Source organism: Glycine max, chromosome 11 (genome assembly GCF_000004515.6).
Source record: "Glycine max cultivar Williams 82 chromosome 11, Glycine_max_v4.0, whole genome shotgun sequence".
Lineage (NCBI taxonomy): Eukaryota > Viridiplantae > Streptophyta > Magnoliopsida > Fabales > Fabaceae > Glycine > Glycine max.
The window spans coordinates 35,790,290-35,813,992 of NC_038247.2; the positions used below are offsets into that span (position 1 = coordinate 35,790,290).

General features: G+C 31.3%; 1 protein-coding gene across 1 annotated transcript; it reads left to right on the plus strand.

Moving 5' to 3' along the window:
• Nucleotides 1–10,009: 10,009 nt before the first annotated feature.
• Nucleotides 10,010–17,184, plus strand: LOC100817677 (condensin complex subunit 3). The gene is made up of 12 exons (XM_003537395.5): nt 10,010–10,442; nt 10,701–10,904; nt 11,372–11,517; nt 12,100–12,368; nt 12,823–12,920; nt 13,324–13,471; nt 13,562–14,001; nt 14,543–15,057; nt 15,150–15,210; nt 15,324–15,602; nt 15,944–16,205; nt 16,656–17,184. Exons 1-12 carry the CDS (start codon nt 10,077–10,079, stop codon nt 16,967–16,969), a joined length of 3,102 nt encoding a protein of 1,033 aa, XP_003537443.1. The 5' UTR covers nt 10,010–10,076; the 3' UTR covers nt 16,970–17,184.
• Nucleotides 17,185–23,703: the final 6,519 nt, after the last annotated feature.

The window sequence follows — 23,703 nt, forward strand, 5'->3', positions numbered from 1 at the left end:
TGAAACATGAGCATCATCAATGCACTGACCATGTATAATTAAAGATTCTAAGTCATCCCCTTCTTTCTCCAGGGATGCTTAAAACTCTTTAAACACTCTATTTCCCCTTCCAGGGATATCCAATATGGTCACTGCACCACCCATGTACATACACAACATACATCATCAACATCATCTCATTTCAATGTTATTGTCAACATCAATATAATCTCATCTCAACATCACAAGCAATCACATTCCACATACATACATATAAATTCATGCATGGGATTCACATTCCCCAGGTCTTCCGACAACATAAACCTCATACAACAAGAATCCATAATATCATGAGACTAATATTTTAAGGAAAATGCTAAATTAAAGAGGACAACTATGGTATTCAAAACCAACTCTTATGCCCATTTAAAATTTAATAAAGAAGTAAATAGAAAAACAGATATAAAATTTTGGACAGAGTTTCCTCTGTAACTAAGACTTTTTCCAAAAATTTCAATCAATACAACAACAACATCATTGACAATTTAAATCATTAATAACAAATATATCACATCACATTAGTTAAAAACACAGTTTTTCTTGAAAACCAACATGCACATCAATAACAAATATATCATATCCAATTAGTTAAAAATACAATTTTTCTTGAAAACCAGCATGCACATCAATAACAAATATATCATATCCCATTAGTTAAAAATACAGTTTTTCTTGAAAACCAACATGCACAAAGACAAACATACATCCCCATAATTGGGTTCCTTGACCCCAACTATGGTATCAAAAATTCTAAACAAATAATAAACTCCCCTCACTTATCTATATCTCTCTCTGTTAGTTCCTTGTGGTGTTGTTCTAAGATCTCTTAGGTTCACATCCGTTCGTCCAAACGCAGAGCTTTATATACCAAATGTTAACTTGTTGGCAAGTGCACCAATTTGTCACAAGTAGTAAAGTAAAATGAAAGGCTGAGTGTCGAGTCCACATGAACTTTGTTTGTACTTAGATTGGTGCAAACCCAATTTACCAACAAGAGATAAGGAAATTTAAAATAAAAGATAAAGAGAGACAGAACATAAGATAGAGATTTAAAGTAAAAGATGATAAAGATAGAAGATAAAGATGATAATGTGTTTGAATGCTTAGAGATAAATTTAGAATTTAAATATGCTAGCCTAGCATGCCTAACTATCCTTCATGCAATATTAACATGTTTCTCTATTTAATGTTATTCCAATTTTCACCCATATCTAATTAGACACTCAACCTTGATCCCTCATGATGAAGAACCTAATTTATCTATTATCTCTCCTAAATCCCTTTGCAAAGACAAAATAGTAAATTACATAAAGTATGAAGATGTATGCATAGGCAAAACAAGATCATTCTATTCCTAACAATGAGTTGTTTAGATGCCCTTTTCCATTTCATTAGAAATTACCATTTCCCAATGTATAATCCCTAAAACAAATGCATAGATGATCAAACCATACAATATAATGAAGAGCAAAAAAGAGACAATACAAACAAAAATTACATTTAATAGATAGTAAAAGAAGTTACATTACAAGGCTGTTGGCTACTAGGCTCCCAACAAAGAGGTTTTAGCCTCTCATTGTCATGAGAGACTTTGCACTTTAGGGGTTCATATGGATAGAAAAGAGGGATGGATAAAGGAGGAGAAGGGCATAATGGACATAGAAAAAGGGTTTCTCTTATTAGAGATACTCAGGCTTAGGATGCATTCATTAGAGAGCTCTGAGTCTCGATGTTTTTTTTCCTTTGCTTTCTACTCTCCTTTTATAGGCCTAAGGTAGTTTAAAATTCACGCGACCTTGCGCTAAGTGGGTCTTTTGAGCTTAGCGAGTATGACAGTGATCACACGCTTAGGGCAGGATTCACGCTAAGCGCGCCTTTGGAATTTCTTGTGGGCCTTCTTTGTGCTAAGCGTGAGATGGCCGTTAAGCGATGAGACGTGCTAGGCTTGTCTTGTGCGCTAAGCGAGCTGTCCTAATCTTTAACTTTTTTCTTCATGTTTTTGCATCAATTTTCCTCCAAAGCACTTGAAATTTTATTCTTTTGAATCCTGCTGGTAAAAAATTACAATGATATTAAATTTCTCATTATTTCATTAATAACAACAATAAAGTGAAGGAATTCAAATCGTTCTTAGCCAAAATTGACTATCAATTAAAATCAAATTTCGCAGTTATCCCCAAATCAAAGATAATTTAGTATAGATTTCAAAGACAAGGTTAATATCATCTTTTGGGGTCAAATACCCATCCAATTTAAAAAAGGGCTAAAAGGATGTTTTGAGATCCATATCAAAGAGACGTCATTTTGAAATTCTGATTAGGCTACTGTGACCAGTGTTCAACAAATGTTACAAAAATAAAGTATATTTTATAAAAGGTAACTTTTCAAGGGTTTTCTAAATGAAGTGTAAAAACATCCCATAATGGTACCCAAGTCATAGGAGATGCAAATATAGACTCAAACTAACTAGGAAAAAGCATAGAAATCATGGTTACCTCGAAGAAACTACGAAGGGAGGATTGGAGGCTTCTTTCTCTACCAAATCCTCGAGTTGTGTTTTGAAGATCCTCTCCGATTAAACTGTTTTTCTTTGTGCCATGGTCCGACGGCAAGCAAAGGCGGCTTATGGCAGTCACCTATGGTCAGTGGTGGTGGTGGAGGAGGTTGGGGGTGTTGGGGGAGGGTTTAGGGGAAGAGATGGAGGTAAAAATGGTTGTTTTATGCTGCTGGACGTATTTGTAGCCTGCAAGACTCGCCCAAGCGAAATTTGGCTCGCTTGGACGAATTCTGCTCCAACAAATTTTACTGCTTTGGGGAAAATATCATATCTCATACTCTAGATGTTATATTGCAAATCCCAACATTTAAAACATGCAAAATTGGGTTGCAAGCCTACAATCCAAAATTGAAGGCAATCCAACGGTTAACGAATTCAACATCACAATTTTAATGAAACAGATTTAGGTAAAACTTGAAATCTCATAATTTCGACCTAAGTCAATAAAAGTCCACATAACTCAACATCCACATCAAGTAAATCATACATGACTAATTCACACAATACCTTAAATCATCCAAATTTATCAAGTAATCAAATAACACAAGATAAACATCAAACATCTATTTTCAGTTATCGAAATTTCAAGGCGTTACAAAACACTTCCTTAAGAACAAATTTGAAGGAGATGGACATTGAGAGAGCAACCAAGGAGAGGAAGGTTGAGAGAAGTTGTTTTTGATGATAGAGAACAAAGGGTTTTTGGTGATATGATAGAGAAGAAAGGAAGGAAGTGAGAGTTCGATGATAGCCGGAGAAGAGGAAGAGCAGGGTGCAACAGAGTGAATCACCTTATGTCAACCATTGTTCTCTCTGATAATCAAAATTTTTTAAAAGCGCATTTTAATAGCTCAGTTCTATCTCATTCTTGGTACATAACTTTTTAATAGCACAAAAATTTGAATTGACTAAAACACCCCCAAAGTGTACATGTGTCAAAATTCCAAAAGAGGTTAAATTAAGAATATCAATAGGCCTAATTTTTTGTAATTAGATATTAGAGTCGTAATAACTCCAACAATTTCAGTTTTTATTTTAATTTTTTTTATATAAAGTCGTAAAATTTATAATGATTTCAAAGTCGTGCTATTTTTTTTAATTATTTATTTAAAGTCATAAAAAATTTTACAACTCAAAGTCATGCTAAATTTTCTTAAAAAAATTAAATTAGTTTTAATTTATACTTCCGTATATTGTTTTATTTAATATTGTCTATATTTTTGTTACTAATGTTAAGGATTATTATTTATTTTGTGGACTGTTATTTGTTTTGTAAATTAAAAAAATGGTGTCGACAAAAGACTTAAATTCAAATTAAAAAGTACTACACATAGATTAGTTTAAGAAAAAATGAAAAATGTTAATAGTGGGATGATGTCCGATAACTAGAAATGTTCATGGTTTAGATTTGAAAGACATAATTATAATAAGTGTCCATATAGACAAGTTGAAAACTAATATTATTTTTATTTTTTAATTTTATATTTGTGTTTACTTTGTATTATTTAATTTATATTAATGTATTATGTTGTTTTCATTTTAACAACTATTTTTATTATTAAATTATTTCTGTTGTTAATATTAAAATAATTTTATCAAATAAAATTAATTAATGATATTGTATGAAATTATTAGTTTACTTAATGATGAATATAAAAAATAATTAAAAGACTTTAATATTATTTGATAAATTTTAAGTTAATATTATTTTTTAATATAGGTATGAAAAATATTAAAAACATTGAAACAAAAACTATTAAAAAATAGAGAAGCCATAAAAATTAAAACTACTTTAAAGTTGTTCAAAATTAATTTTGAAAAAAAATTAGCACAACTTTGAAGTCATTATAAATTTTACAATTATATATATATATATATATATATATATATATATATATATATTTTAAAAATATTAAAACAGAAGTAATTGGAGTTTTTATGACTCCACTATAAGAAAAGATTGAAGTTGTCAATTTTTTTTCGACGTCATAAAAATTCGTACGACTTATCCTTATTTAAGAATTAATTAAAAAAAATTACCCTATTTAAAAAATTTCAAATAGAATTATCCCTTTTGGTCAAAACTCCTCATACTCATCTTTGTCACTAACTATAACTAATTAGCATAGCATAAATTTACTCTAATATAATACTACTATTTTAAATTGATGTTATTGCTTATTAGTCTTTTCAGGATATTAATTAAAGAACTTCAAGAAAAAAATATTTATTATACGAGGGCGTAAAAAAGATTACGAATATCATAAATTTGTATATTTTAATTTTTTAACTAATGTTCTAAGAAGTCTGATTAATAATTTTCTTAAGTTAATAACCATCAGACTTTTTTTTTCCTAGCCTATGCGGAAAATGAGTTTTCAGTTTCGGATTCAAAAATCTGTGGTGACTCGATCGCTATGCATGCCTAGTGCAAATTACACAAAACTTCTGTGTCTGTCATAGGGTTTATTGAAAGCACCAAAATGGCTTTGTTATTGTCATTGACTCATTGTTGATGAAAAAAAAAACTTGGATAGTTAGACTTGGAGATGACGAGGGGGCAACATTGTAGGAGATGACGGGTTTTACTTCTCTTTTATTAGTGTCCTAGAGTGTGTGGCATCTAGTGCCAATTTATCAATGCCAGGCTTTGCTTCTTGTGTACATCTTCAAGGTGTGTAGCTTGATACAGCTACTGTTAGCCTGTTACACAATTCATTTTTCTGCAAATGTAGTCATCGACAACATTATTTTTCATTGCCTAAATGACTAGTTTTGTTCTTAAAAGTGTGAGACCCCGTTATTCTAGTTCTTGGAAATAGTAAAATAAAAAAAGTTCTTGGAAATACATTTTGTCACTCATTTTAGTCCAAAACTAAAAAAATGTGATTTAAGTGACAACATTAACCTACTTTTGAGGATTAAAATAATAAAAAATAGTTAAGTTTAAAGATTAGATGATAAACATAGGAACTTTTAAGGATGCTTTTGTTATTTTATTACTTTAAGGACCCAATTGACAAACACCTCCTACTTTTGGAATGAAATTGGTGTTTTACTCATTTTATATTAGAAACAGTCTTATTAGATATATATTATTGATAATATCCTCTAATTGAAAGTTACAAGTTAATCTTTCTAAGTATGTGTTAAGATCTGTTGGGGAGTTAACTTTTTTTACAAAGATATCTCATACACATGAATGTGAGAGTTTGATTCTTTGTTGTATACTTTGAAAACATGGTTACTTATACGAATGTAAATGAGACTATCGTTATACTTTGAAAGCAAGATTACTTATACAAGGGTAAATGAGACTATCGTTATTTATGATCTATTTAAATCTGACTCTTAAATGCTTGTTTGTTTAATTAAATAAATAAACTCAAACTTAATATTTGATGACTAGTAAATAAATCATTTATTTACATTCATTATAAGGATTTTACTATCTTTTTGTTATTTATCTATAACTATTATAAAAAGAATAATCTCATTTGATATCCACTTTTTTAATGGACATTTTTATCCCAAAAATTATAAACTTTCAATTTCATTTAAATTTTTTAAAATAGATCACACCAATTACATGTATATTTATTATTTATTTTTCGTGTGCCTGTGTTTGTCCCATTATATTCATAATGAAAATGTGTATTTTGTTAAGAGGCTTAAAAAATTGTTTTTGAAGTTTTTTTTAAGTAGTTAAGTTATAAATTTATTTTATTGGATTATGAAAAATGTGATAGTGTACAATATTTGAATTTCACAAGTTATATGTTAAGCACATATTTTTATTTATAAATTATCATTTAGTAATACATTTTGTGTCAAATACTAAATCAACAAGGTTAAATGTAATTTTAAAAATAAAAAAAACAAAAAAATTTATAAATGAGTTAAATAAATTAAGTTCAAGTTTTGTTTAAAAAAATGTTTTTAATTCATGTATTTTTAATCAAACTTGATTTTTGGTATTTGTACTTTCAAATTTGATAAATTTAATCCTTTAATGTAAAAAAAAAAAAATTAGTCCTTTCTCTAAGTTTGTAGTGATAAAAAATGTCTACTAAATGTTACTTTTAAATATGAGTTGAGACTAAATTCACGTATTTTTTTAAGTTAAAAGACTAAATTTATTAATTTAAAAGTAAATGAATTAAAATGAAATTCAACTAAAATTATAGACTGAACATACAATATTTTTCTATTTTTTTAACACAGAAGTCCAAGACTTCAATTACACTTATTTAAACAAATGAGATAAACTTAAACAACTTTTTTTTTCTTCTATGATCCAACTTAAAGTTGCCATCTACCCTTCTAGTTATTTGTCAACTATGCTCCGATATGAAGATTCCGTAGAACATGGACCACTAAAATGTTAATTAAAAAGTAAAATTTATAACTCTGTCAATCATGGAACATTAAAAAAGTAGCCTTTTGGATAGAGCAAGACCGGCATCAGTTTTTAATGTCAGTAATGGAAAAAGCTTAAGTAGTTAAGTTAGTTTGTCATTGTAAACAACGTAGCTAGCTAGGCTATATCTACCTGGTTAATATCATCATGCACTTTTTAAATAAAATTTCAACGATAACTACTACCATACCATCGTTTCTTTTAAATAATTAACACCTGTTCTAATCTGAACAGATCAAATATAGCTACAGTACATATATATAGAAGAGTTAAAAACTGTCGTACTTCGTACATAATTGGAGACTAATATTTAGGTTGATAATTGATATAAGCTATTTTTTTATCAATAAATGTTAGTGGTTAATTTATTAATGGAAGAATTTGAACTCATAATTAATTTTTTTTATCATTAAATTAATCTTATATCTTGTAATTAATATATGCTGTAATTAAGCCTCACGGCAATGTGACATAAGTCTTTTACAATTGCGTAGTTTATGCTCGTCGCCGCGTTTTGATTATGACAATATTAATTCTAATGATTTTTATTTGTATTGGTTCGATTTGAAAGAGTAAAAGTTTTTGAGTGTGATCATTGATGATGTCAGAAGAGACTGAAGAGTATTTATTGTATGCAGGAAAATAAAAAATGAAGTACTCGAGTTTCATGGACAGAGGTTACCAAATAGCATAGCAAGTTGTTTGGAGTATGTTGCTGTGACTAAGAAATTTTACATTAGATTTAAAGGTATTGAATAGCATAAAAGTGAATGGTAAGGAATTATACATTTAATAGCTCAAGGTTTTGAGATGATTTAGTGTTTAATTTATGTTCTATTCCTTTCTCGTGAATGGAAAATCACTTGGGTATTTTAGACTCTAATAATTATTCAACTAATGGGAAAATCCGATAATTGGTTGAAATTGTGATGTAAAATTTGGTGATGAATCCATGTGAAGATCATTGTATTGAATGAATGTAAAGGTTATGTAGCATTTGTGTCAACAATGCTAATAATAATACAAATACAAAATGTGTTATTATCGAATACTTATAAATAGTATTATAAGAACTGTCAGATTGTTATTGTCACGTGTTGAATGAATAACATGTAAGATTTTTTTTCCACTTCTCTCTCTTTTATCCTCTATTTCTCTCTTTGATTTTATTCCAAAGAAATGTACATTAGCATGAAACTATCACCTAATTAATTATAAAGTCAATCAACTCATCACATATTATAATTTGTGATTAAACATATTAAAAAATTAATTATTTATGAATATATTATTTATTCTCTTAAAAATAACAAGGAGAAGTATGCAAGGGAGGCATAAATAATTCTAATCTCATAAAATGCCGGTATATAATTTTTTTCAGTAATTAATTTTCTTGCATACGTGTGGCAGAATTTAACAAAGATGCAAATAGAGGGATTTTTTTTGGGCTGTTTTATTATTATAAATGGGGAATTGATATTGGTCCTTTAAAATTGTTTTTAACCCTTATAATTAATACGCGAATATCAAAATATTCTTTGTCTCATTTCCTTCAATATTGAGACTCACTCTTTTCCATCTATAATGTCTATAACACAATGAAATTATGATTTTGTTGTATCATAAAAATTGTGACGTAACAAAATCATGATTATGTTGTGTTACAAGAATTACAATACAATAAAATCATAATTTTGTTAAATTGCAAATTATGCAATTAATTCCTAAGTTAATTTTACCTGTCAAACAATGAAAAAACAAAAAAAGTGTACAACAAAACCATGATTCCTTTATATATTGGGCAATATAGTCATGTTTTTGTTGTACATTCTTTGGTAACTCTCACTTGCACAATAAAATTAGAATTCCGTTGTGCATTTCTTTTTACAAACTTAGTTGCACAATGAAAATACACTTTTGCTACTCTAATGGGAGTGCAAAAAACAAAATATACATTGAAATCACAATTATGTTGTACAATGTTTTTAGCACTCCGAGGGCGAGCCCTGGTGCAGCGGTAAAGTTGTGCCTTGGTGACTTGTTGGTCATGGGTTCGAATCCGGAAACAGCCTCTTTGCATATGCAAGGGTAAGACTGCGTACAATATCCCTCCCCCATACCTTCGCATAGCGAAGAGCCTCTGGGCAATGGGGTACGAAGTTTTAATGTTTTTAGCACTCCAATAGAAATGTATTTAGGTTGTGCATTATGGGGAATTGCATTTTTTAAAATTTTGAAAGATATATGGGAGGCCAATAGCACTATGTTGAGGCCAATGGCAAGCCGTTGTCCATGATATATGTGAGGGTGATGTTAGATGCACCCAGCATTTTAAGTGAATGGACGAAGATGTCCTTCACTTAAGTTGATCCGTATGACTCATATGTATTAACTTGATCCGTATGAGTCATAGTTGATCTATATGAGTCATAGTTGATCCCTATGAGTCATACGGATCAACTTGATCTATATGTGTAATTTTAACTTACGGATCAACTTGATTTGTATAGATCTCACGGATCAACTTGATCTGTATAGATCTTACGAATCAACTTGATCAGTACTTATAACTTACACATACGGATCAACTCACGCACACCCAGCAAAATGCAGCAAAATGGCGTACCTTAAATGTCGACGACGACGAAACAACCACCGCAACAATCACCACCGACCCGTAACACTTTCACCTCGACCCAAGCGACAACTCTCTCAATAATGAAAAACCAACACAAATCAACAATAGAGGGAGAAAGTGAAGAAAAAAACAATGGAGGCATAAGAGAAAAAATAACACTGCAACCAACTTCAAAAGGAAGAAGACACCAGGGGCATTTAGGGAATTAAAAACAATTGCTGGGTGCACAAGCAATAATGCTGGTGCACCTAGCATCACCCTATATGTGAGCCGTAACGGCCTATAATGACTTAGGCCCAAATCGACTAAAACTCCAACTCCCGCTCAAATTCAAAACCAAAACGCTACGATTGAGATTCAGTTCAGACTTCAGAATTCATTGACACACTCCTTTTCACATTCACTTCATCGAAGAGAGAGTCATGGAGGAGAACGATGCAGAAGAAGCGAAGCGATTGATGCTGAAAATCGCCGCAATTCTCGACGAGGCTCGAACCTCATACGCCACTCACAACCGAAAGCTCAAGGAATTGTCGCTTCTCCGATCCAAATCCTCTTCTCATTCGCACTTCTTCTCCGCCTTCTCTAAAACCCTAACTCCTCTCTTCGACTTTCAGAGGCGCCTTGCTTCCGCCGACCGCGTTGTTTTCTTCGTCTCCGCCTTCGCCGTCGCCACCACCGCTGCTGCTTCCGATGAGTTCCTCGACCACTTCCTCAAGTTCCTCCTCGCTGCCGCCACGGCATCAAACAAAACCGCCAGGTTCCGAGCCTGCCAGATCGTCTCTGAGGTATTGAATTCTCCATTTCTCTCAGCTTCCGAGCAAATATTTAATCTCTAGTTTTGCAAAATGTTACAAAATTTTATTCATATTAGTCTATTTTGCAACATTAAATTTAAAAAATTAGTGACCGAAGTGAAAGTTTTATGAAGTCTGATACTAAGGTGGAAAACGATTATAATTTCACCGTCTAGGATTACACAGAAGATGTGAGTGTGCAGCGATAGTTGAAATTAGAGTTAATTTCTCCGATTGGTTGAATCGTAGATAATATTGCGGCTACCGGATGATGCTGAAGTTAGCAATGAGATATGGGATGAGGTGATAGAGTGGATGAAGGTGAGGGTGCGAGACAAGATCCCTGTGGTGCGTACTTTTGCGGTTAGAGCGCTTTCGCGCTTCGTGAATGACTCTGTGAATAGTGACATCCTTGATTTGTTCCTCGAGGTGCTTCCTTTGGAGCAGAATGCGGTGAGTGTCCCAATTGGTTCATGTGAATTTCTTTTTCTGTTTCCTCCCTTGATGCCTTTATGCGCTGTTTTGTGTTCAGGGTTTTTAATTAATAGGTTACTATTAGATTATATTCTGTTGGCTATTAACTTCTCATATTAGCACGGATTTGCATTGTATTGTGACATGACCATGGTTACACGATTATTTCAGAGATTTCCCCTGCACCTTATGATTATTTGGGTACATTAAATTTTGATTTTCTGTTACTTTAAAGATTTGACTAAAAGGGATATATTTTTGGATTTGGACTATATCGATATGGATTTTTCTTTTTAATCTAATTTTGGAGTCTTGAATCTTGTGTAGTGTCTTTGAATGGAACAATATCTGCACAAAACATTTTAGGATTGCTGGTACACATCTTAATACTACATACGCATGCAGATAGGTAGTATTCTCGTTAATAATTTTGAAATGGTGTGCAGGATGTTCGCAAGATGATTGTTTTATCTTTGCCTCCTTCTAGTGCAACCTCTCAAGTTATCATTGATTGTACCTTGGATGTGAGTGAATCTGTACGCAAAGCAGCATACTGTGTTCTAGCTAATAAATTTCCTCTTCAAAGCTTAAGGTAAAGTTCCCCTATAGTAAAGCAATAATAATACTATCGCCATCATCTAACATTGTATATACTAGTTTCCACCTAGGATTTGGATCCTTTAATGTGAAGGGGGTTTACACTGTTGAAAAATTAAAACCAATGATCTTTGTTTTCATTAATGCAAGCACATGGATAATGATAATCACTCCATTTATTTTTCTAACTAGTGGCTACGGTCACTTTCTAAAATCCACACTACAAGTTAGAAGATCTCAATCTTTTCTTCCATTTTACAAAGACTAATACTTTCTATGTCTTCTATGCATGTCCTCTTCTGTAACCTCTCATCTATTGTCGCTACACTAATAATTTGTAATTGGTATAATTTGTCTTCTTTGTGTTTGCCCCCTGTTTTAATGTATATTTGAAGATTATTATCCGTTTTTTCTAAAAGAAATTTATAGATCATGTAGTGTTATGGAATCCTATAATTACAGTCACAAAGGGTGGATATCTTACTATATTGCAATCTCTTCAAACATTTTTCCACTGTAAATTTACTTAAGTACCCTTGTCTAACCCTTTTCCCTCTCATTTGCCTGGTTTCTGTAGCATTAAACTCAGGACAGTAATTCTTCGGAGAGGACTTGCTGACCGGTCTGTTGCTGTCTCAAAAGAATGTTTTAAACTATTGAAAGATGAATGGCTCATGAAGTGTTGTAATGGTGATACTATAGAACTTTTGAAGTATCTTGATGTTGAAACCTATGAATCAGTTAGTGAATCTGTAATGGAGGTGCTTCTTAAAGCTGGTTTGGTAAAACTACAGAATGGTGCAAGTATCCAGCAGTACATATCATCAAATGGTGACAGAACAGAAGGTTAGCTAAATATTTGCAGTTTAATTTGTTATTTATTTATTTAATTTTATAATTTTTTACCTTTAAGAGTTGTTAGTTGTTACATATTACATGATTAAATCTATCAAAATGAAATTTAAATTCTTGGGTTGATGTCATGTTTGTGACAATGCTAAATAATCAAGTTTTCGAATATTTGATGGCTAACTATTTCAATTTTCACAAACATGAGTTCAAAAAGCAAAAAGGTTTATAGAAATGGTTGGTTGGACAAATATATTGACTGAAGCTGCGTGACTGTGTCCCTGCGCCATCTGGTACTTTAACAACTGCTATTTTATTGCCTCCAGGAATCTAGTTTCTTGAATGCTATTATGAGAAGTTAACCAATTATTTTTTAACTGCTAGGTGGAAATTAGATTAAACCTGAGTGGTATTGTGTAGCATACTTTATTGTTTCCCATTTAAATTGTAGGGGATGCGGTTCATTGCCCACCAAGCATTCATCCGATGGAAGCAGAGGCTGCTCTTTATTGGAGAACTGTTTGCAAGCATTTACAGTCAGAAGCACATGTGAGTGAAAATGAATATATCCAATTTTCACATTTAGTTATCTTTATAAGTGCAACCCAAGAAAAAAGCAGAGGCATGTTTTGTCTCATTTTGTTTATTATAGATTAGTGGTTAAATGCAAAAATTAGTGCAAAGCTGATATAAGATGTCAACATACCAGTGATACCACTGTAATTTGAATAAAGCTGTCTACATTTATTATTCCGCTAGAATATCAATGAATGTTACTGGTAGCCAGAATTTGCTATAAGAAATTATAAAAATAATAATGCTTTTCTTTAGTCAAAATTCTGACTTGTTTCATCATGTGTTGATACTATACATTTTGGAATTTAATTTACAATTATTATGGTTTTCTTCTTTGTTTTGGAATCACTAAGGATTTTGAATTGTGCCCCAATAGGCCAAAGGCTCTGATGCTGCAGCAACAATGGGTACTGAAGCAGAAGTATATGCAGCAGAAGCATCAGATAAAAATGACCTTCTAGAAAAAATTCTTCCTGCAACAGTTGGTGAATATATAGAATTGGTCAGAGCTCATACTAATGCTGGTGAGTATAAGTTTATATGAATGATACTGATATACTCCAAACCGTTTAATACATACTTAAGTGGTCTAATGACTAATCTAATATCTTCAGGATCAAACCATCGCTTTGCATGCCGGCAGCTGCTTTTGCTTGGTTGCATGTTTGATTTTTCTGATGTTACAAATAGAAAGACTGCTGGTGCATTTCTGCATGAGCTTATGTGCAAGCCTCCTGAGCATGAGGATGATGATGAAGGGAATATAGTTGTTCTTGGAGATGGATTAAGTTTTGGTGGGGACAATGATTGGGCTGAAGCTGTAGCCAGTTTAGCAAGGAAAGTCCATGCTGCTCCTGGTGAATTTGAAGAAGTTATTCTGGCAATAATAGAAGAGCTCGCCCAACCTTGCAGGGAGAGAACAGCAGATTATGTGCAGTGGATGCACAGCCTCTCTCTTACTGGCCTTTTGCTTAAAAATGCAAAATCACTTCGCTTTCTTCAGGGCAAGGCTATTGAACCTGATGAGCTACTCCAATCTTTACTACTACCGGGGGTAATAAATTGTTGCATTCTCTATTGTTTTTAGGCATTTAGCTAACTTTATTTTTTATATTAATAAATTTTAGCAGGTTTATTTCGATAAGAATTGATTCTTGCATCATCATCAAAAAATTGTGAAGGAACTTGGTCAATCTTTTGCCATAATTAAAATTAGGCGAGAATTTAGATAAAATTTGGCTCATGGCTACAAAATAAATTTACTAATCTATCCAATCGTAAATAGTTAATGAATGCCTCATTTATTGATGTTATTCCTTCAGTTCGGTTCCTTATAGATAGGTGAATTATGATAATGTTGACATGATATTAAACGAATTATTAAGAAAACATAGAAAATGATATATAGTCTATACATACATATACCACAATACCATACATTTCAAGTATGTATTGTTGGAAGGTATTAAATTTCCAATGAATTATGACTTGCTATTTAGAAAATGGCTTGATGAGGGCCAACTCAGCCCACACTGGTACATGTTTAAGGGCATTGGTTGCTATTTGTTTACTGATGTGTGAAATTAAATACTCAGGCAAAACAATCTCATTTGGATGTGCAAAGGATTGCAATCAGATGCCTTGGCCTTTTTGGCCTTTTGGAAAGGAAACCAAGTGCAGAACTTTTGAAACAGTTGAGGATTTCATATATTAAGGGGCCGCATTCAATCAGTATAGAGGCTTGTAAGGCATTAATTGATCTCGTGATGTGGTATGGTCCTCAAGAAGTTGACAAGATGTTAAACCTCAGTATTCCATGCCAATTAAACAGTGAGAAGACGACTTTTTCTCCTCTGAACTTTTCTGATTCAGAAGAGGAATTAGATGTTGGGACGCTTGATATCTTATATGGCGGCTTTGAAAATGATGACTGGGCGAGTCCTTTACCTAGCAACGAAGATGAGTGCGTTCATGCTATTCTTGGAGAGGGGTTTGCCAAAATTCTTCTCTTAAGTGACAACTATCCAAGCATACCAGCTTCTTTGCATCCTGTTATTTTATCAAAGCTCATTTACTTGTATTTCACTGACGTGTCGGAACACTTGCACAGGTGAGATTTGTTCATCTCCCCCTACCATGTTTGTATTATTCTTGCACTGTACTGGCAGCTCATTGAGATTTAATTTGTCGCTTGTTTGCCAGATTGAAGCAATGCTTATCTGTTTTCTTCGAGCTTTACCCATGTCTCTCAGCCAATCATAAGGCAAGCATCACTTATATCATATTTTCTGTGTATTACCTTGTCCACCATTCTTACTTTTTAATTTATTGAATGTCAGAGATAACGCCTTAGTTGTTTTATTTCTATGAATACAGAGGTGCATAACGAAAAGTTTCATTCCAGCAATGCGTTCAATGTGGCCAGGAATTTTTGGCAATTCTGCGGGTTCTACTTTTATGGTGTCGCAGATGCGTAAGCGTGCTGTTCAAGCTTCCCGTTTTATGCTGCAGATGGTGCAGATTCCCTTATACGTTAAAGAGACTCAACCAGATTGTGAAAATACTAGCACGGAACATCCACAAGTCATAGATAGTTGTGTGGAAGTTCCATTTGAGTGTGGTGAGGAGGGGCTCGCACTACGCTTAGCCGTAGAGGTAATCATCCACAAATTTGGAGTTATTTAAAGATATGCTAATATTTGCTTTTTTGTTCACCTGGCAATTGGCATAATATTATAAGGCTTCATCTTAGTATGAATCGATAGTGGTAGTCCCTAGAATTCTGCTTTAATTGCTACGTTCTAAATCTGATATAGAAACTACATCTAAGAAACATTCATTGTATATAGGCGTCAGTTGATATTGTTAAATGAAAATGACATACATGGATTTTGTATCAGATGGTTAACCGTTAAATGAAAATGCTGCATGATTCAAATTTAATTAACGATTGTTTGTTCTATTTCTTTTTGCTTCTTATCCTTCACTTTGTTAAGGTGGCAAGCTTTCAATCGAAGAAGACAGCAGCTGAGAAGGCATATGTGTCGGCTTTATGTAGAATACTTGTTTTGCTTCAGTTTCGGATATCAGAACAAGGACCAATAAAATTTATGAGGAGGCTTTTATGTCGCGTGCTAGAATGTGCATCTTCAGAGAAAGATATTGTTAAGGAATTGAAACGCATGTCTGAACGTCTCATGACAGTAGATAATCAACCAGATCAGGAATTGATGCAAGATGAAGTTAATCTTATTTTGGGTAACTCTTTATTTTTCTCTTCTAGTATGTTTGAAATGAAAAAAATACCTAGCCTTTGGTAATATTCTGTTGCAACTGTCTTAAGCCTCAAATGGTGATCGGGCCACGTACTGATTCTAGTTGTTATTATTATGATGTGTCGTGGGGGAAAAAGGGATTTGTTCAATCAAGCAAGTGAACTAGCTAACTTATAAATTAAATCACTAACTTGAAATATCACTCGTTCAGGACTTCAGGGTACATGTTTTACCTTTCCCTCTCATTTTCCATGATACAAGATTTGATTAACACATCAGAAAAAAAAAATGCAGTATTAGGAAGTCAATTTTAATCTTAATTTTTGATATACTTAATTCATTTGCCTATTGAACATCTTTGCAAACCAAATGCTTTCCCCCTTGAAAACCTTTTTTACTGCTCATATGTGCCTTCTCATCTTATATATTGAAGGGAAATTGGAACTTGATTGCGACCTGGATTTGAATGGTTCTGTTTCAATGCCACAAACACCAGCTGCACCCCCAACTAGGCCAACACGTTCCAGGAGAAGGGTAAGGATTGAGGAAGAAAGTTCTGATGAAGATTCACCTTCTGCAGTTCCTACCACCCATCATTCTGTAATAAGTCGCTCACAGAGAGCAAGCAAAACGGCAGCAATGAACAAGATGTCTTCTGCCACTAGATCGCTCAAAATTGATGAAATGGAAGAACTCGAGGAAGAAGAGTCTGATGTAACATCAGAAGCTTCTGATGCATTCGATTAGTACAGTTAAATATGTGCTTAACATGATACATCTAATGGTCATTAAGTTGTTAGCATCTTGTTGTTGTATTGTTTGATTACTTAGATTGCAGGTTCTGTACAGAAGAGCGCATCAATAGTCAAGATAGCATTTGATCGTTAAGTCATAGTATATAACTGTAACAGTATCGCAATGAATTGGAGTGAATGAATGAAAGAAATTCTTGTGTGTAGCAATTACTGGTGACTCCGTTGGCTTTCTTATATCTCATTGGATTGCCTTTAATGAGAATTATTGTTGTGAGAAATCAGATGTTAGTGGTTTCAAGCGATTGCTTAAGCAATATTGAGCTTATGTGGATTAGTCGCATGACCTGTATCTTATAAGGTTTGGCAAGCTATCAAAACTGAATACTTCACAAGTTTGCTGCCACGTTCATATGAGCACTTTTTATTCAAAGGTTGGATTAATGAAATTTATTTTCGATAAAAAATATTACAGGTCTCATTTTAACTACTAAAGTTTAATTGTCCATTGAATTTTTTCCATATATATATATATATATATTCATGAATAATCTAAATATATTAATGTAATGTGAGCATTCTGAAATGTAATGGGTGCAGGGAGATGCAAGAAGCAACATTCTTACAAAAGACCCACAATTAGAGAACTCCCTTTGCACCTCCTAAAACATAATGTGGCACCCCCTAAAACCATGTTTCTAATTATTGGGCTTGTATTCAATTTCGGCTAAACAAGAACACATGAGACCATGTTATTGGTTATGGTGTGATACATTAATGAGGGGGGAAGAAAGACTCGTTGTATAATTGATCAAAATATGAATGTAAATGTGGAAAGAAACCAATAATATTTGATTATGAGAGAAAGGTTATTCAATCCAAGACAAACAATACTTAATATACTCCACTAGCACCACCCTGATTCTAATTTAATGCTAGCTTATGGTTGAATGGACCGAATTGAAGCACCCATGCTGGATGATGTATCTTGTCTCATGCGTGGTCCCATATAATAATGTCGTCATATCGATGTTGTATATAACCAGACGAGAAAATTGGACAACACCTCCCACAAATCTTAAGCACCAAAAAAAGAAAGGGAAAATAATAACCATATTTTAGATTTCTTTTATAAGGTTGCATAAGTTGGCCAAAAAAAAAAGAATCCTCTAATGACGTTTCGTCTAGGGTTACTAGTGGTTGATGTCATGGAGAGCACATCCAAACCCCACAAATAGGGAACCTTTGCCCTCCTAACCATTCCTTTTTGGACAGCATGCACATCGGTGGGCCAATTTCCATTTTCATGATGCAGTTTGTGCACCTATAGTGTAAGGTTCAAAAGAAAAGGAAATTGTTAAATAAATGAAAGAAAATAACGTGGGCTATCAATTAAATTAATGTGGGGTATTGACCTCTATACCTAAGTCTTTCAAATGGACAATTTGCCTGATCTCTACAGAATACGTGGTCCCCATGGTTTTCCCTTTCATTTTCTTCTTTTTATGACCTAAATAACGTAGATGATACAAAAGTGAGTTCAATAAGTAATAGGTTAAACCATAAAATGGAAACTCCAAAGGTTACAATTGGAAAGCAATAACCACAAAAATTAATAGGGATTGGAGATGGAAGCAATTAATATCACTGTCCATAACTTAAAGAAGTAGTAATCCTTTGCGTGTAAGTAAGAACTCCATATTAATTACCACGAATGCACTAAATCTCTCGTATTGTGATCACAGTCTGAATTATTTCATCCTTGGAAATTGCGTGCGTGTATGTCAATTTATTTTACCACATATTTTACGCGGGAATGAAGAATAATTGCTAGGAAAAAGGGTTTTTTTCTTATTATCTTTGCTACGACTTTTGCTTCCGTGAACAATGTGGGGACCAATTAATATTAGTATAGTTTAACATACTAGTTAATTATAATAAAAAAAACATAAGGATAATATTTTCTTTGAGTACCTATCTAAAATACGAATTAATTTATAGTTTAACATAACTTCATCTGTATATGAGCATATGCTGCAACCTTCAAGTAAGGCATGAAATCTCAGCATACACATGGGTTGTTATAATAGTACTACGAGTTTGGCCTGTTATTGTTGTATATGTAACAGAGCATTGATATTTTTGTTCAATTGCTTGTGCATTGTCGGGGGAATTCATTAATTACATTGAAAATTTATAATAATGGTGCTGTCTGACTGGAAATTTAATGTGCTGTACCAGGAATTTAGAAGGAAATAGTGAAGACAATACGCAATTTGCTCCGTAGCCTATAGCTAGAAAAGGTTCCTGCCCTAGAGATCTAGATATAGCACAACACTTGCATAAAGCTCATCCTTATACTACTATTAGATTTTCAAATCATACAATAACATGTATTTTTTTTTCGTGATTTTGTTTCTTTAAGTAAAGGGATACAATTTAAAAAATAAAATATATACATAATTATTAAATCAAATCAAATTCATAATATATTATAATGCAAATATGTTTTATCTCAATTTTAATTAATGAATATAAATATACTTGATCTAATTTTAAAATATACTACTATTATTTATTTTAAAGGAGTTAAATACTTCTTTCTAACCGATAAAAAAATACTTCTTTATAATAGTAGCTTTGGACAAAAATTACCCAGATCTTCTAGCATTGAAATTTGAAACTATCCAAGTGGATCCTTGGATTATGTTATCACTTGACAGAATCCTCCAATTGAAGAAAAGGTTCATATTAACACAACTGTAATATATTCGTTACCCTCGCTTTTTCTTTTAAAGCCTGAATTCATTTGCCAATAAACATGCTATCAATGCACTAACAATATTTTGAGCTGGCCACACTCACCCTTTGCTTTAGTTATGAGGTAAGCTAAAGAAGTTTGAAAGCAAATAAAAAGGCAACTTGGGAACTGTACAAGTGACTTCTTTTTTATATTACTGTGTATGCTATTGATATAAACTATCATTTTAATTAAAAATAATACTCCCTCCCACCCATTATAATTATTATTTTAGATTATTTTACACTGACAAAAAAATTAATAAATAAATAAAAGAAAATAATAATTTTATAAAATTAACCTTATTATCATTAATTCATTTTTTTTAATTTTATTAACCCATATCATTAATATTATAAAAGATATAAGTGAAAAAAATAATTAATATTATATTATAAAATTAAAACAACAATTCTTTTGTGAATTTTTTTTCTTACACTGGGTTAAGGAAGGAAGTAATATTAACTTAAATTTTTTCAAAATAAAATTATCTAGTTAAGGAATCCTCCTAAACTATGATGAAGCTTGGCCTTACCATTACCGTGATTATATTATCATATTAGCGAAAGGTATCAGTTAAAGAATTAAGATTATATTTAATAAAATTAGTCTATATGAAAAATTAGTCAGTAGTTAAAAGTTGAAAATTAAATGATAAGTGTTTAATAAAATTAGTTGTTGAAGTAGTTAAAAAATGTAAAATGATAAAAAATAATAAAATTATAATTTATTTAAAAAAGTAATAAGAAATATGAATAAATATATTAAAAATAAAAATATAAAAAATTAGAAGTTAATATTTTAAAAAATGTTAAAATATACTAAAAAATATGTTGATTGAACAGTTAAATCAGTTTTCAACTAGTAAAAAAAAAATTAGAAACTAACTTAATGTCTCATCAAACATAGTTTAAAAATAATATTTTTATTGAAATGCATAAAATTATGTTATCCATGATTTTCTTTGTGTCTATAATTTTTACAATAAATATTTTCTCATTAATTTCTTAATAAATATTCTCAAGGCATTAATTAAGGAGACCAATTTTAAAATGAGAAAAAATGTTATACATTAAAAGTTTTAAACAATTATTTAATTATAATTTATATGTATGATAAAATTATTAATTTTTAAAATAATTATTTTAAAATAATTTAAATTTTCAGATTGCATGGAAATTAATTTTTTTTAAAAGCGTTAAAGGTATACTATAGGGGTATAAAATATGTGTTAAAACTTATTGTAAGACGTTTTGAGCTTTTTTGTTTTTGTATGACAGAGTAAGACGTAAGTAGGTAAAGGAAATTAGTAGAAGTACTTGAATATATATAATTAATGTTTGAGGGCACGATGAATCATATCAAAGATCCTTTCTTTGTTAGGTTATAGGTAGCAGAACCAATGTCCACCACACACCGACCAACTAATTGTGTGGTGTGTGTGTGTTCGTGAATCTCTGGAAACAACAAAATATTTGCTGATTCGTTGCTAAACATGCGCATTTGCGGAGGATTCTGCATTCTTTTTTTTTAACTAATCACCACAGGGAATCTTATTCAGCCATGGGAGCTAGTGTTATTCTGCCATTGACCATTCCCATTAAGCCTTAAGATTAACAATAATTCATATTACTCTTATTAACTTAATCTCAACATCAACTATCGTTTCTTAATTTGATTGGTATAATACTAGTATTATTATTAGTGAACCTAAAAATTATTATAATTAATGAACACCAGAAATCAATCTTATTCGACTTAGCTCTGACCAATAGGATCAATCCATTGAACATGGGAATTGATCACCTGAGTGGTTTGAGTCTTTAATTCGACCAATTGTGCAATTAAACCACTATAAACTGGTTTTTCAAACTTGCTTTTCTTTTTCTTATTTTTGGTAAATTTATTAGTTGAACACGACCAAGTTGGTTACCAGCCAAATTGATGGCAAATATAAAATATATGTAGTCTTATTATAAAATTTATTATACATCGAATCACGTAAATGTATTAATTTATTAGATTAATCTCTGATCCAATAAATATTTCAAGTTGAGGATCAATCCGAGTTTCTTGATTATGCTAAAAATTATGAGATAAGTTAAAATAATGTCAACCCCCATCCTCAAGTTTGTAAATTAATTAACGCCGAAATGGTGGTTAATTTTGGTGGGACTTTGTTAGTTTAATGTCAATGATCAACAACCATCATATATGTGAATACGAAATTATAAGGTTGAGGAGTAAGAAAGAAAGAAAAAGGGGTAGGTTTTATTTCTTTTATTATAATAAAATACTAATAATTAATATTTATTAATAAAAAAACATCTTATGTGAACTTCAATGACTCTCGCAGTTCGAGAAAGTGTAAACAGAAAAAAGACAAAAGAATATTCAAATATAACGGTCGTGTCTCTGTCCGGTTTGTTCTTAAGCTAAGAAACTTTCAATCGTTGCTTAGGCATATAGTGAAAGTATGGATTATTTGCACCCTTCCATCCGTTTCGATAATAAGCAACAAAAACTTCTTATTTTTTTTAAATATAACTAAATTTTATCAAAATATATTTTATTAGATGAGAATCTCTCCAAAATATTTTTCATTTAATAAAATTAAGAATTTCTTTTATATTTGATATCAAATTCTAATAAAAAAATATTTATTTTTAATTAAAAATGACATCCTTTTTTTCTTATAATCCAAACCAGAGATTATTTTTTATTAGCTATGAATCCAAGCATGCATGCATGCATGCGTTAAAAATTGTAATAATACTGTTTTTGTCATAAATTAAAAATTTCAATATTAATAGTTTGGTGTGGAAAGTGATGTAAACAGAAATCTTATTGGTGGGATAGTTGTATTGGGTTTGCATAATTTTCTTGGAACTTGGGCGCATGGAGATGCATGCATGCTTTTGGCCAATTCGTGAAATTCGACCATTTCCATTGCTTACATAAAAGGACAAATTCATATATGTGTCATGTTAACGACTGGAATATCTCATTAATAAATGAGATTAAGAAATATTAATAAAACATTCTTTTAAATATATTTTATCAAAAGAATATTAAGGTTAATTTAATAATAAAGAAATAAAAAAAGAAAAAAAACATGGATTCAAATTTTCTTGCTGACAAAAAATTAACAAATTAATAATTAATATTTATTAATAAATAAACATATTTTCTAATTAATTATTTTTTTTTAAAATAAAATTTTGCAAATCCTACATTAACGTCAGAGTGTATGTTCATAACACTCCTCAGTGAAAAAAAAAGTTATATACTAAGTTTTACATTATCGTATTTAATTGATAATATAAAATTATTTTATAAAATTATTTTATACTATCACTGCATTATTATTAAACTTTTAATAAATACTTAAGAAAAGTATACGCATGATTTTTACTGATTTTGAACCATAAAAAATTGGGTCTAGTAAAAAGAATTAACATTTACAATGTAAAAAGTCATGACTGAAATTTTTATGACAAGAAGTGTTCATGTTTAATGTGTGACTATTGAAAAAATATTTTGTGAGAAACTATATCTATCTATATTACAAGAAGTGTTAATGTTTAATACTATGACATTGTTTTTCTTCCTCTTTGGTTGGATGACAGTGGTGAATTAATTATTGGCTTATTGATGCATTGTGTGTATTAGATTGAATCAATTTCATGTTTCTTAAGACTTCCGTTTGGATATATTGCGGAGCAATTGCTTCACCATCCAACCATATATTAAGTCGCAGTCTCGAAGAAACGATGTGCGGCGTTGCAGAACCAAGTCTCCTCAAATTAAAAGGGTTGACTTCAATTTTGCGACTGTTCATGACTTCTACCTTTCAATTTTTCTCTTCTAGAAAAAATTAATATCAATATGATGATCATTACAAATGGATTTTTCTTTTTATTGTTTTC

Coding starts and splice junctions, on each gene's coding strand:
- LOC100817677 (XM_003537395.5), top strand. CDS start 10,077: ATGGAGGAGAACGATGCAGAAGAAGCGAAGCGATTGATGCTGAAAATC. Junction 10,905..11,371: donor TTCCTTTGGAGCAGAATGCG/GTGAGTGTCCCA, acceptor AATGGTGTGCAG/GATGTTCGCAAGATGATTGT. Junction 15,058..15,149: donor GTGTCGGAACACTTGCACAG/GTGAGATTTGTT, acceptor CTTGTTTGCCAG/ATTGAAGCAATGCTTATCTG.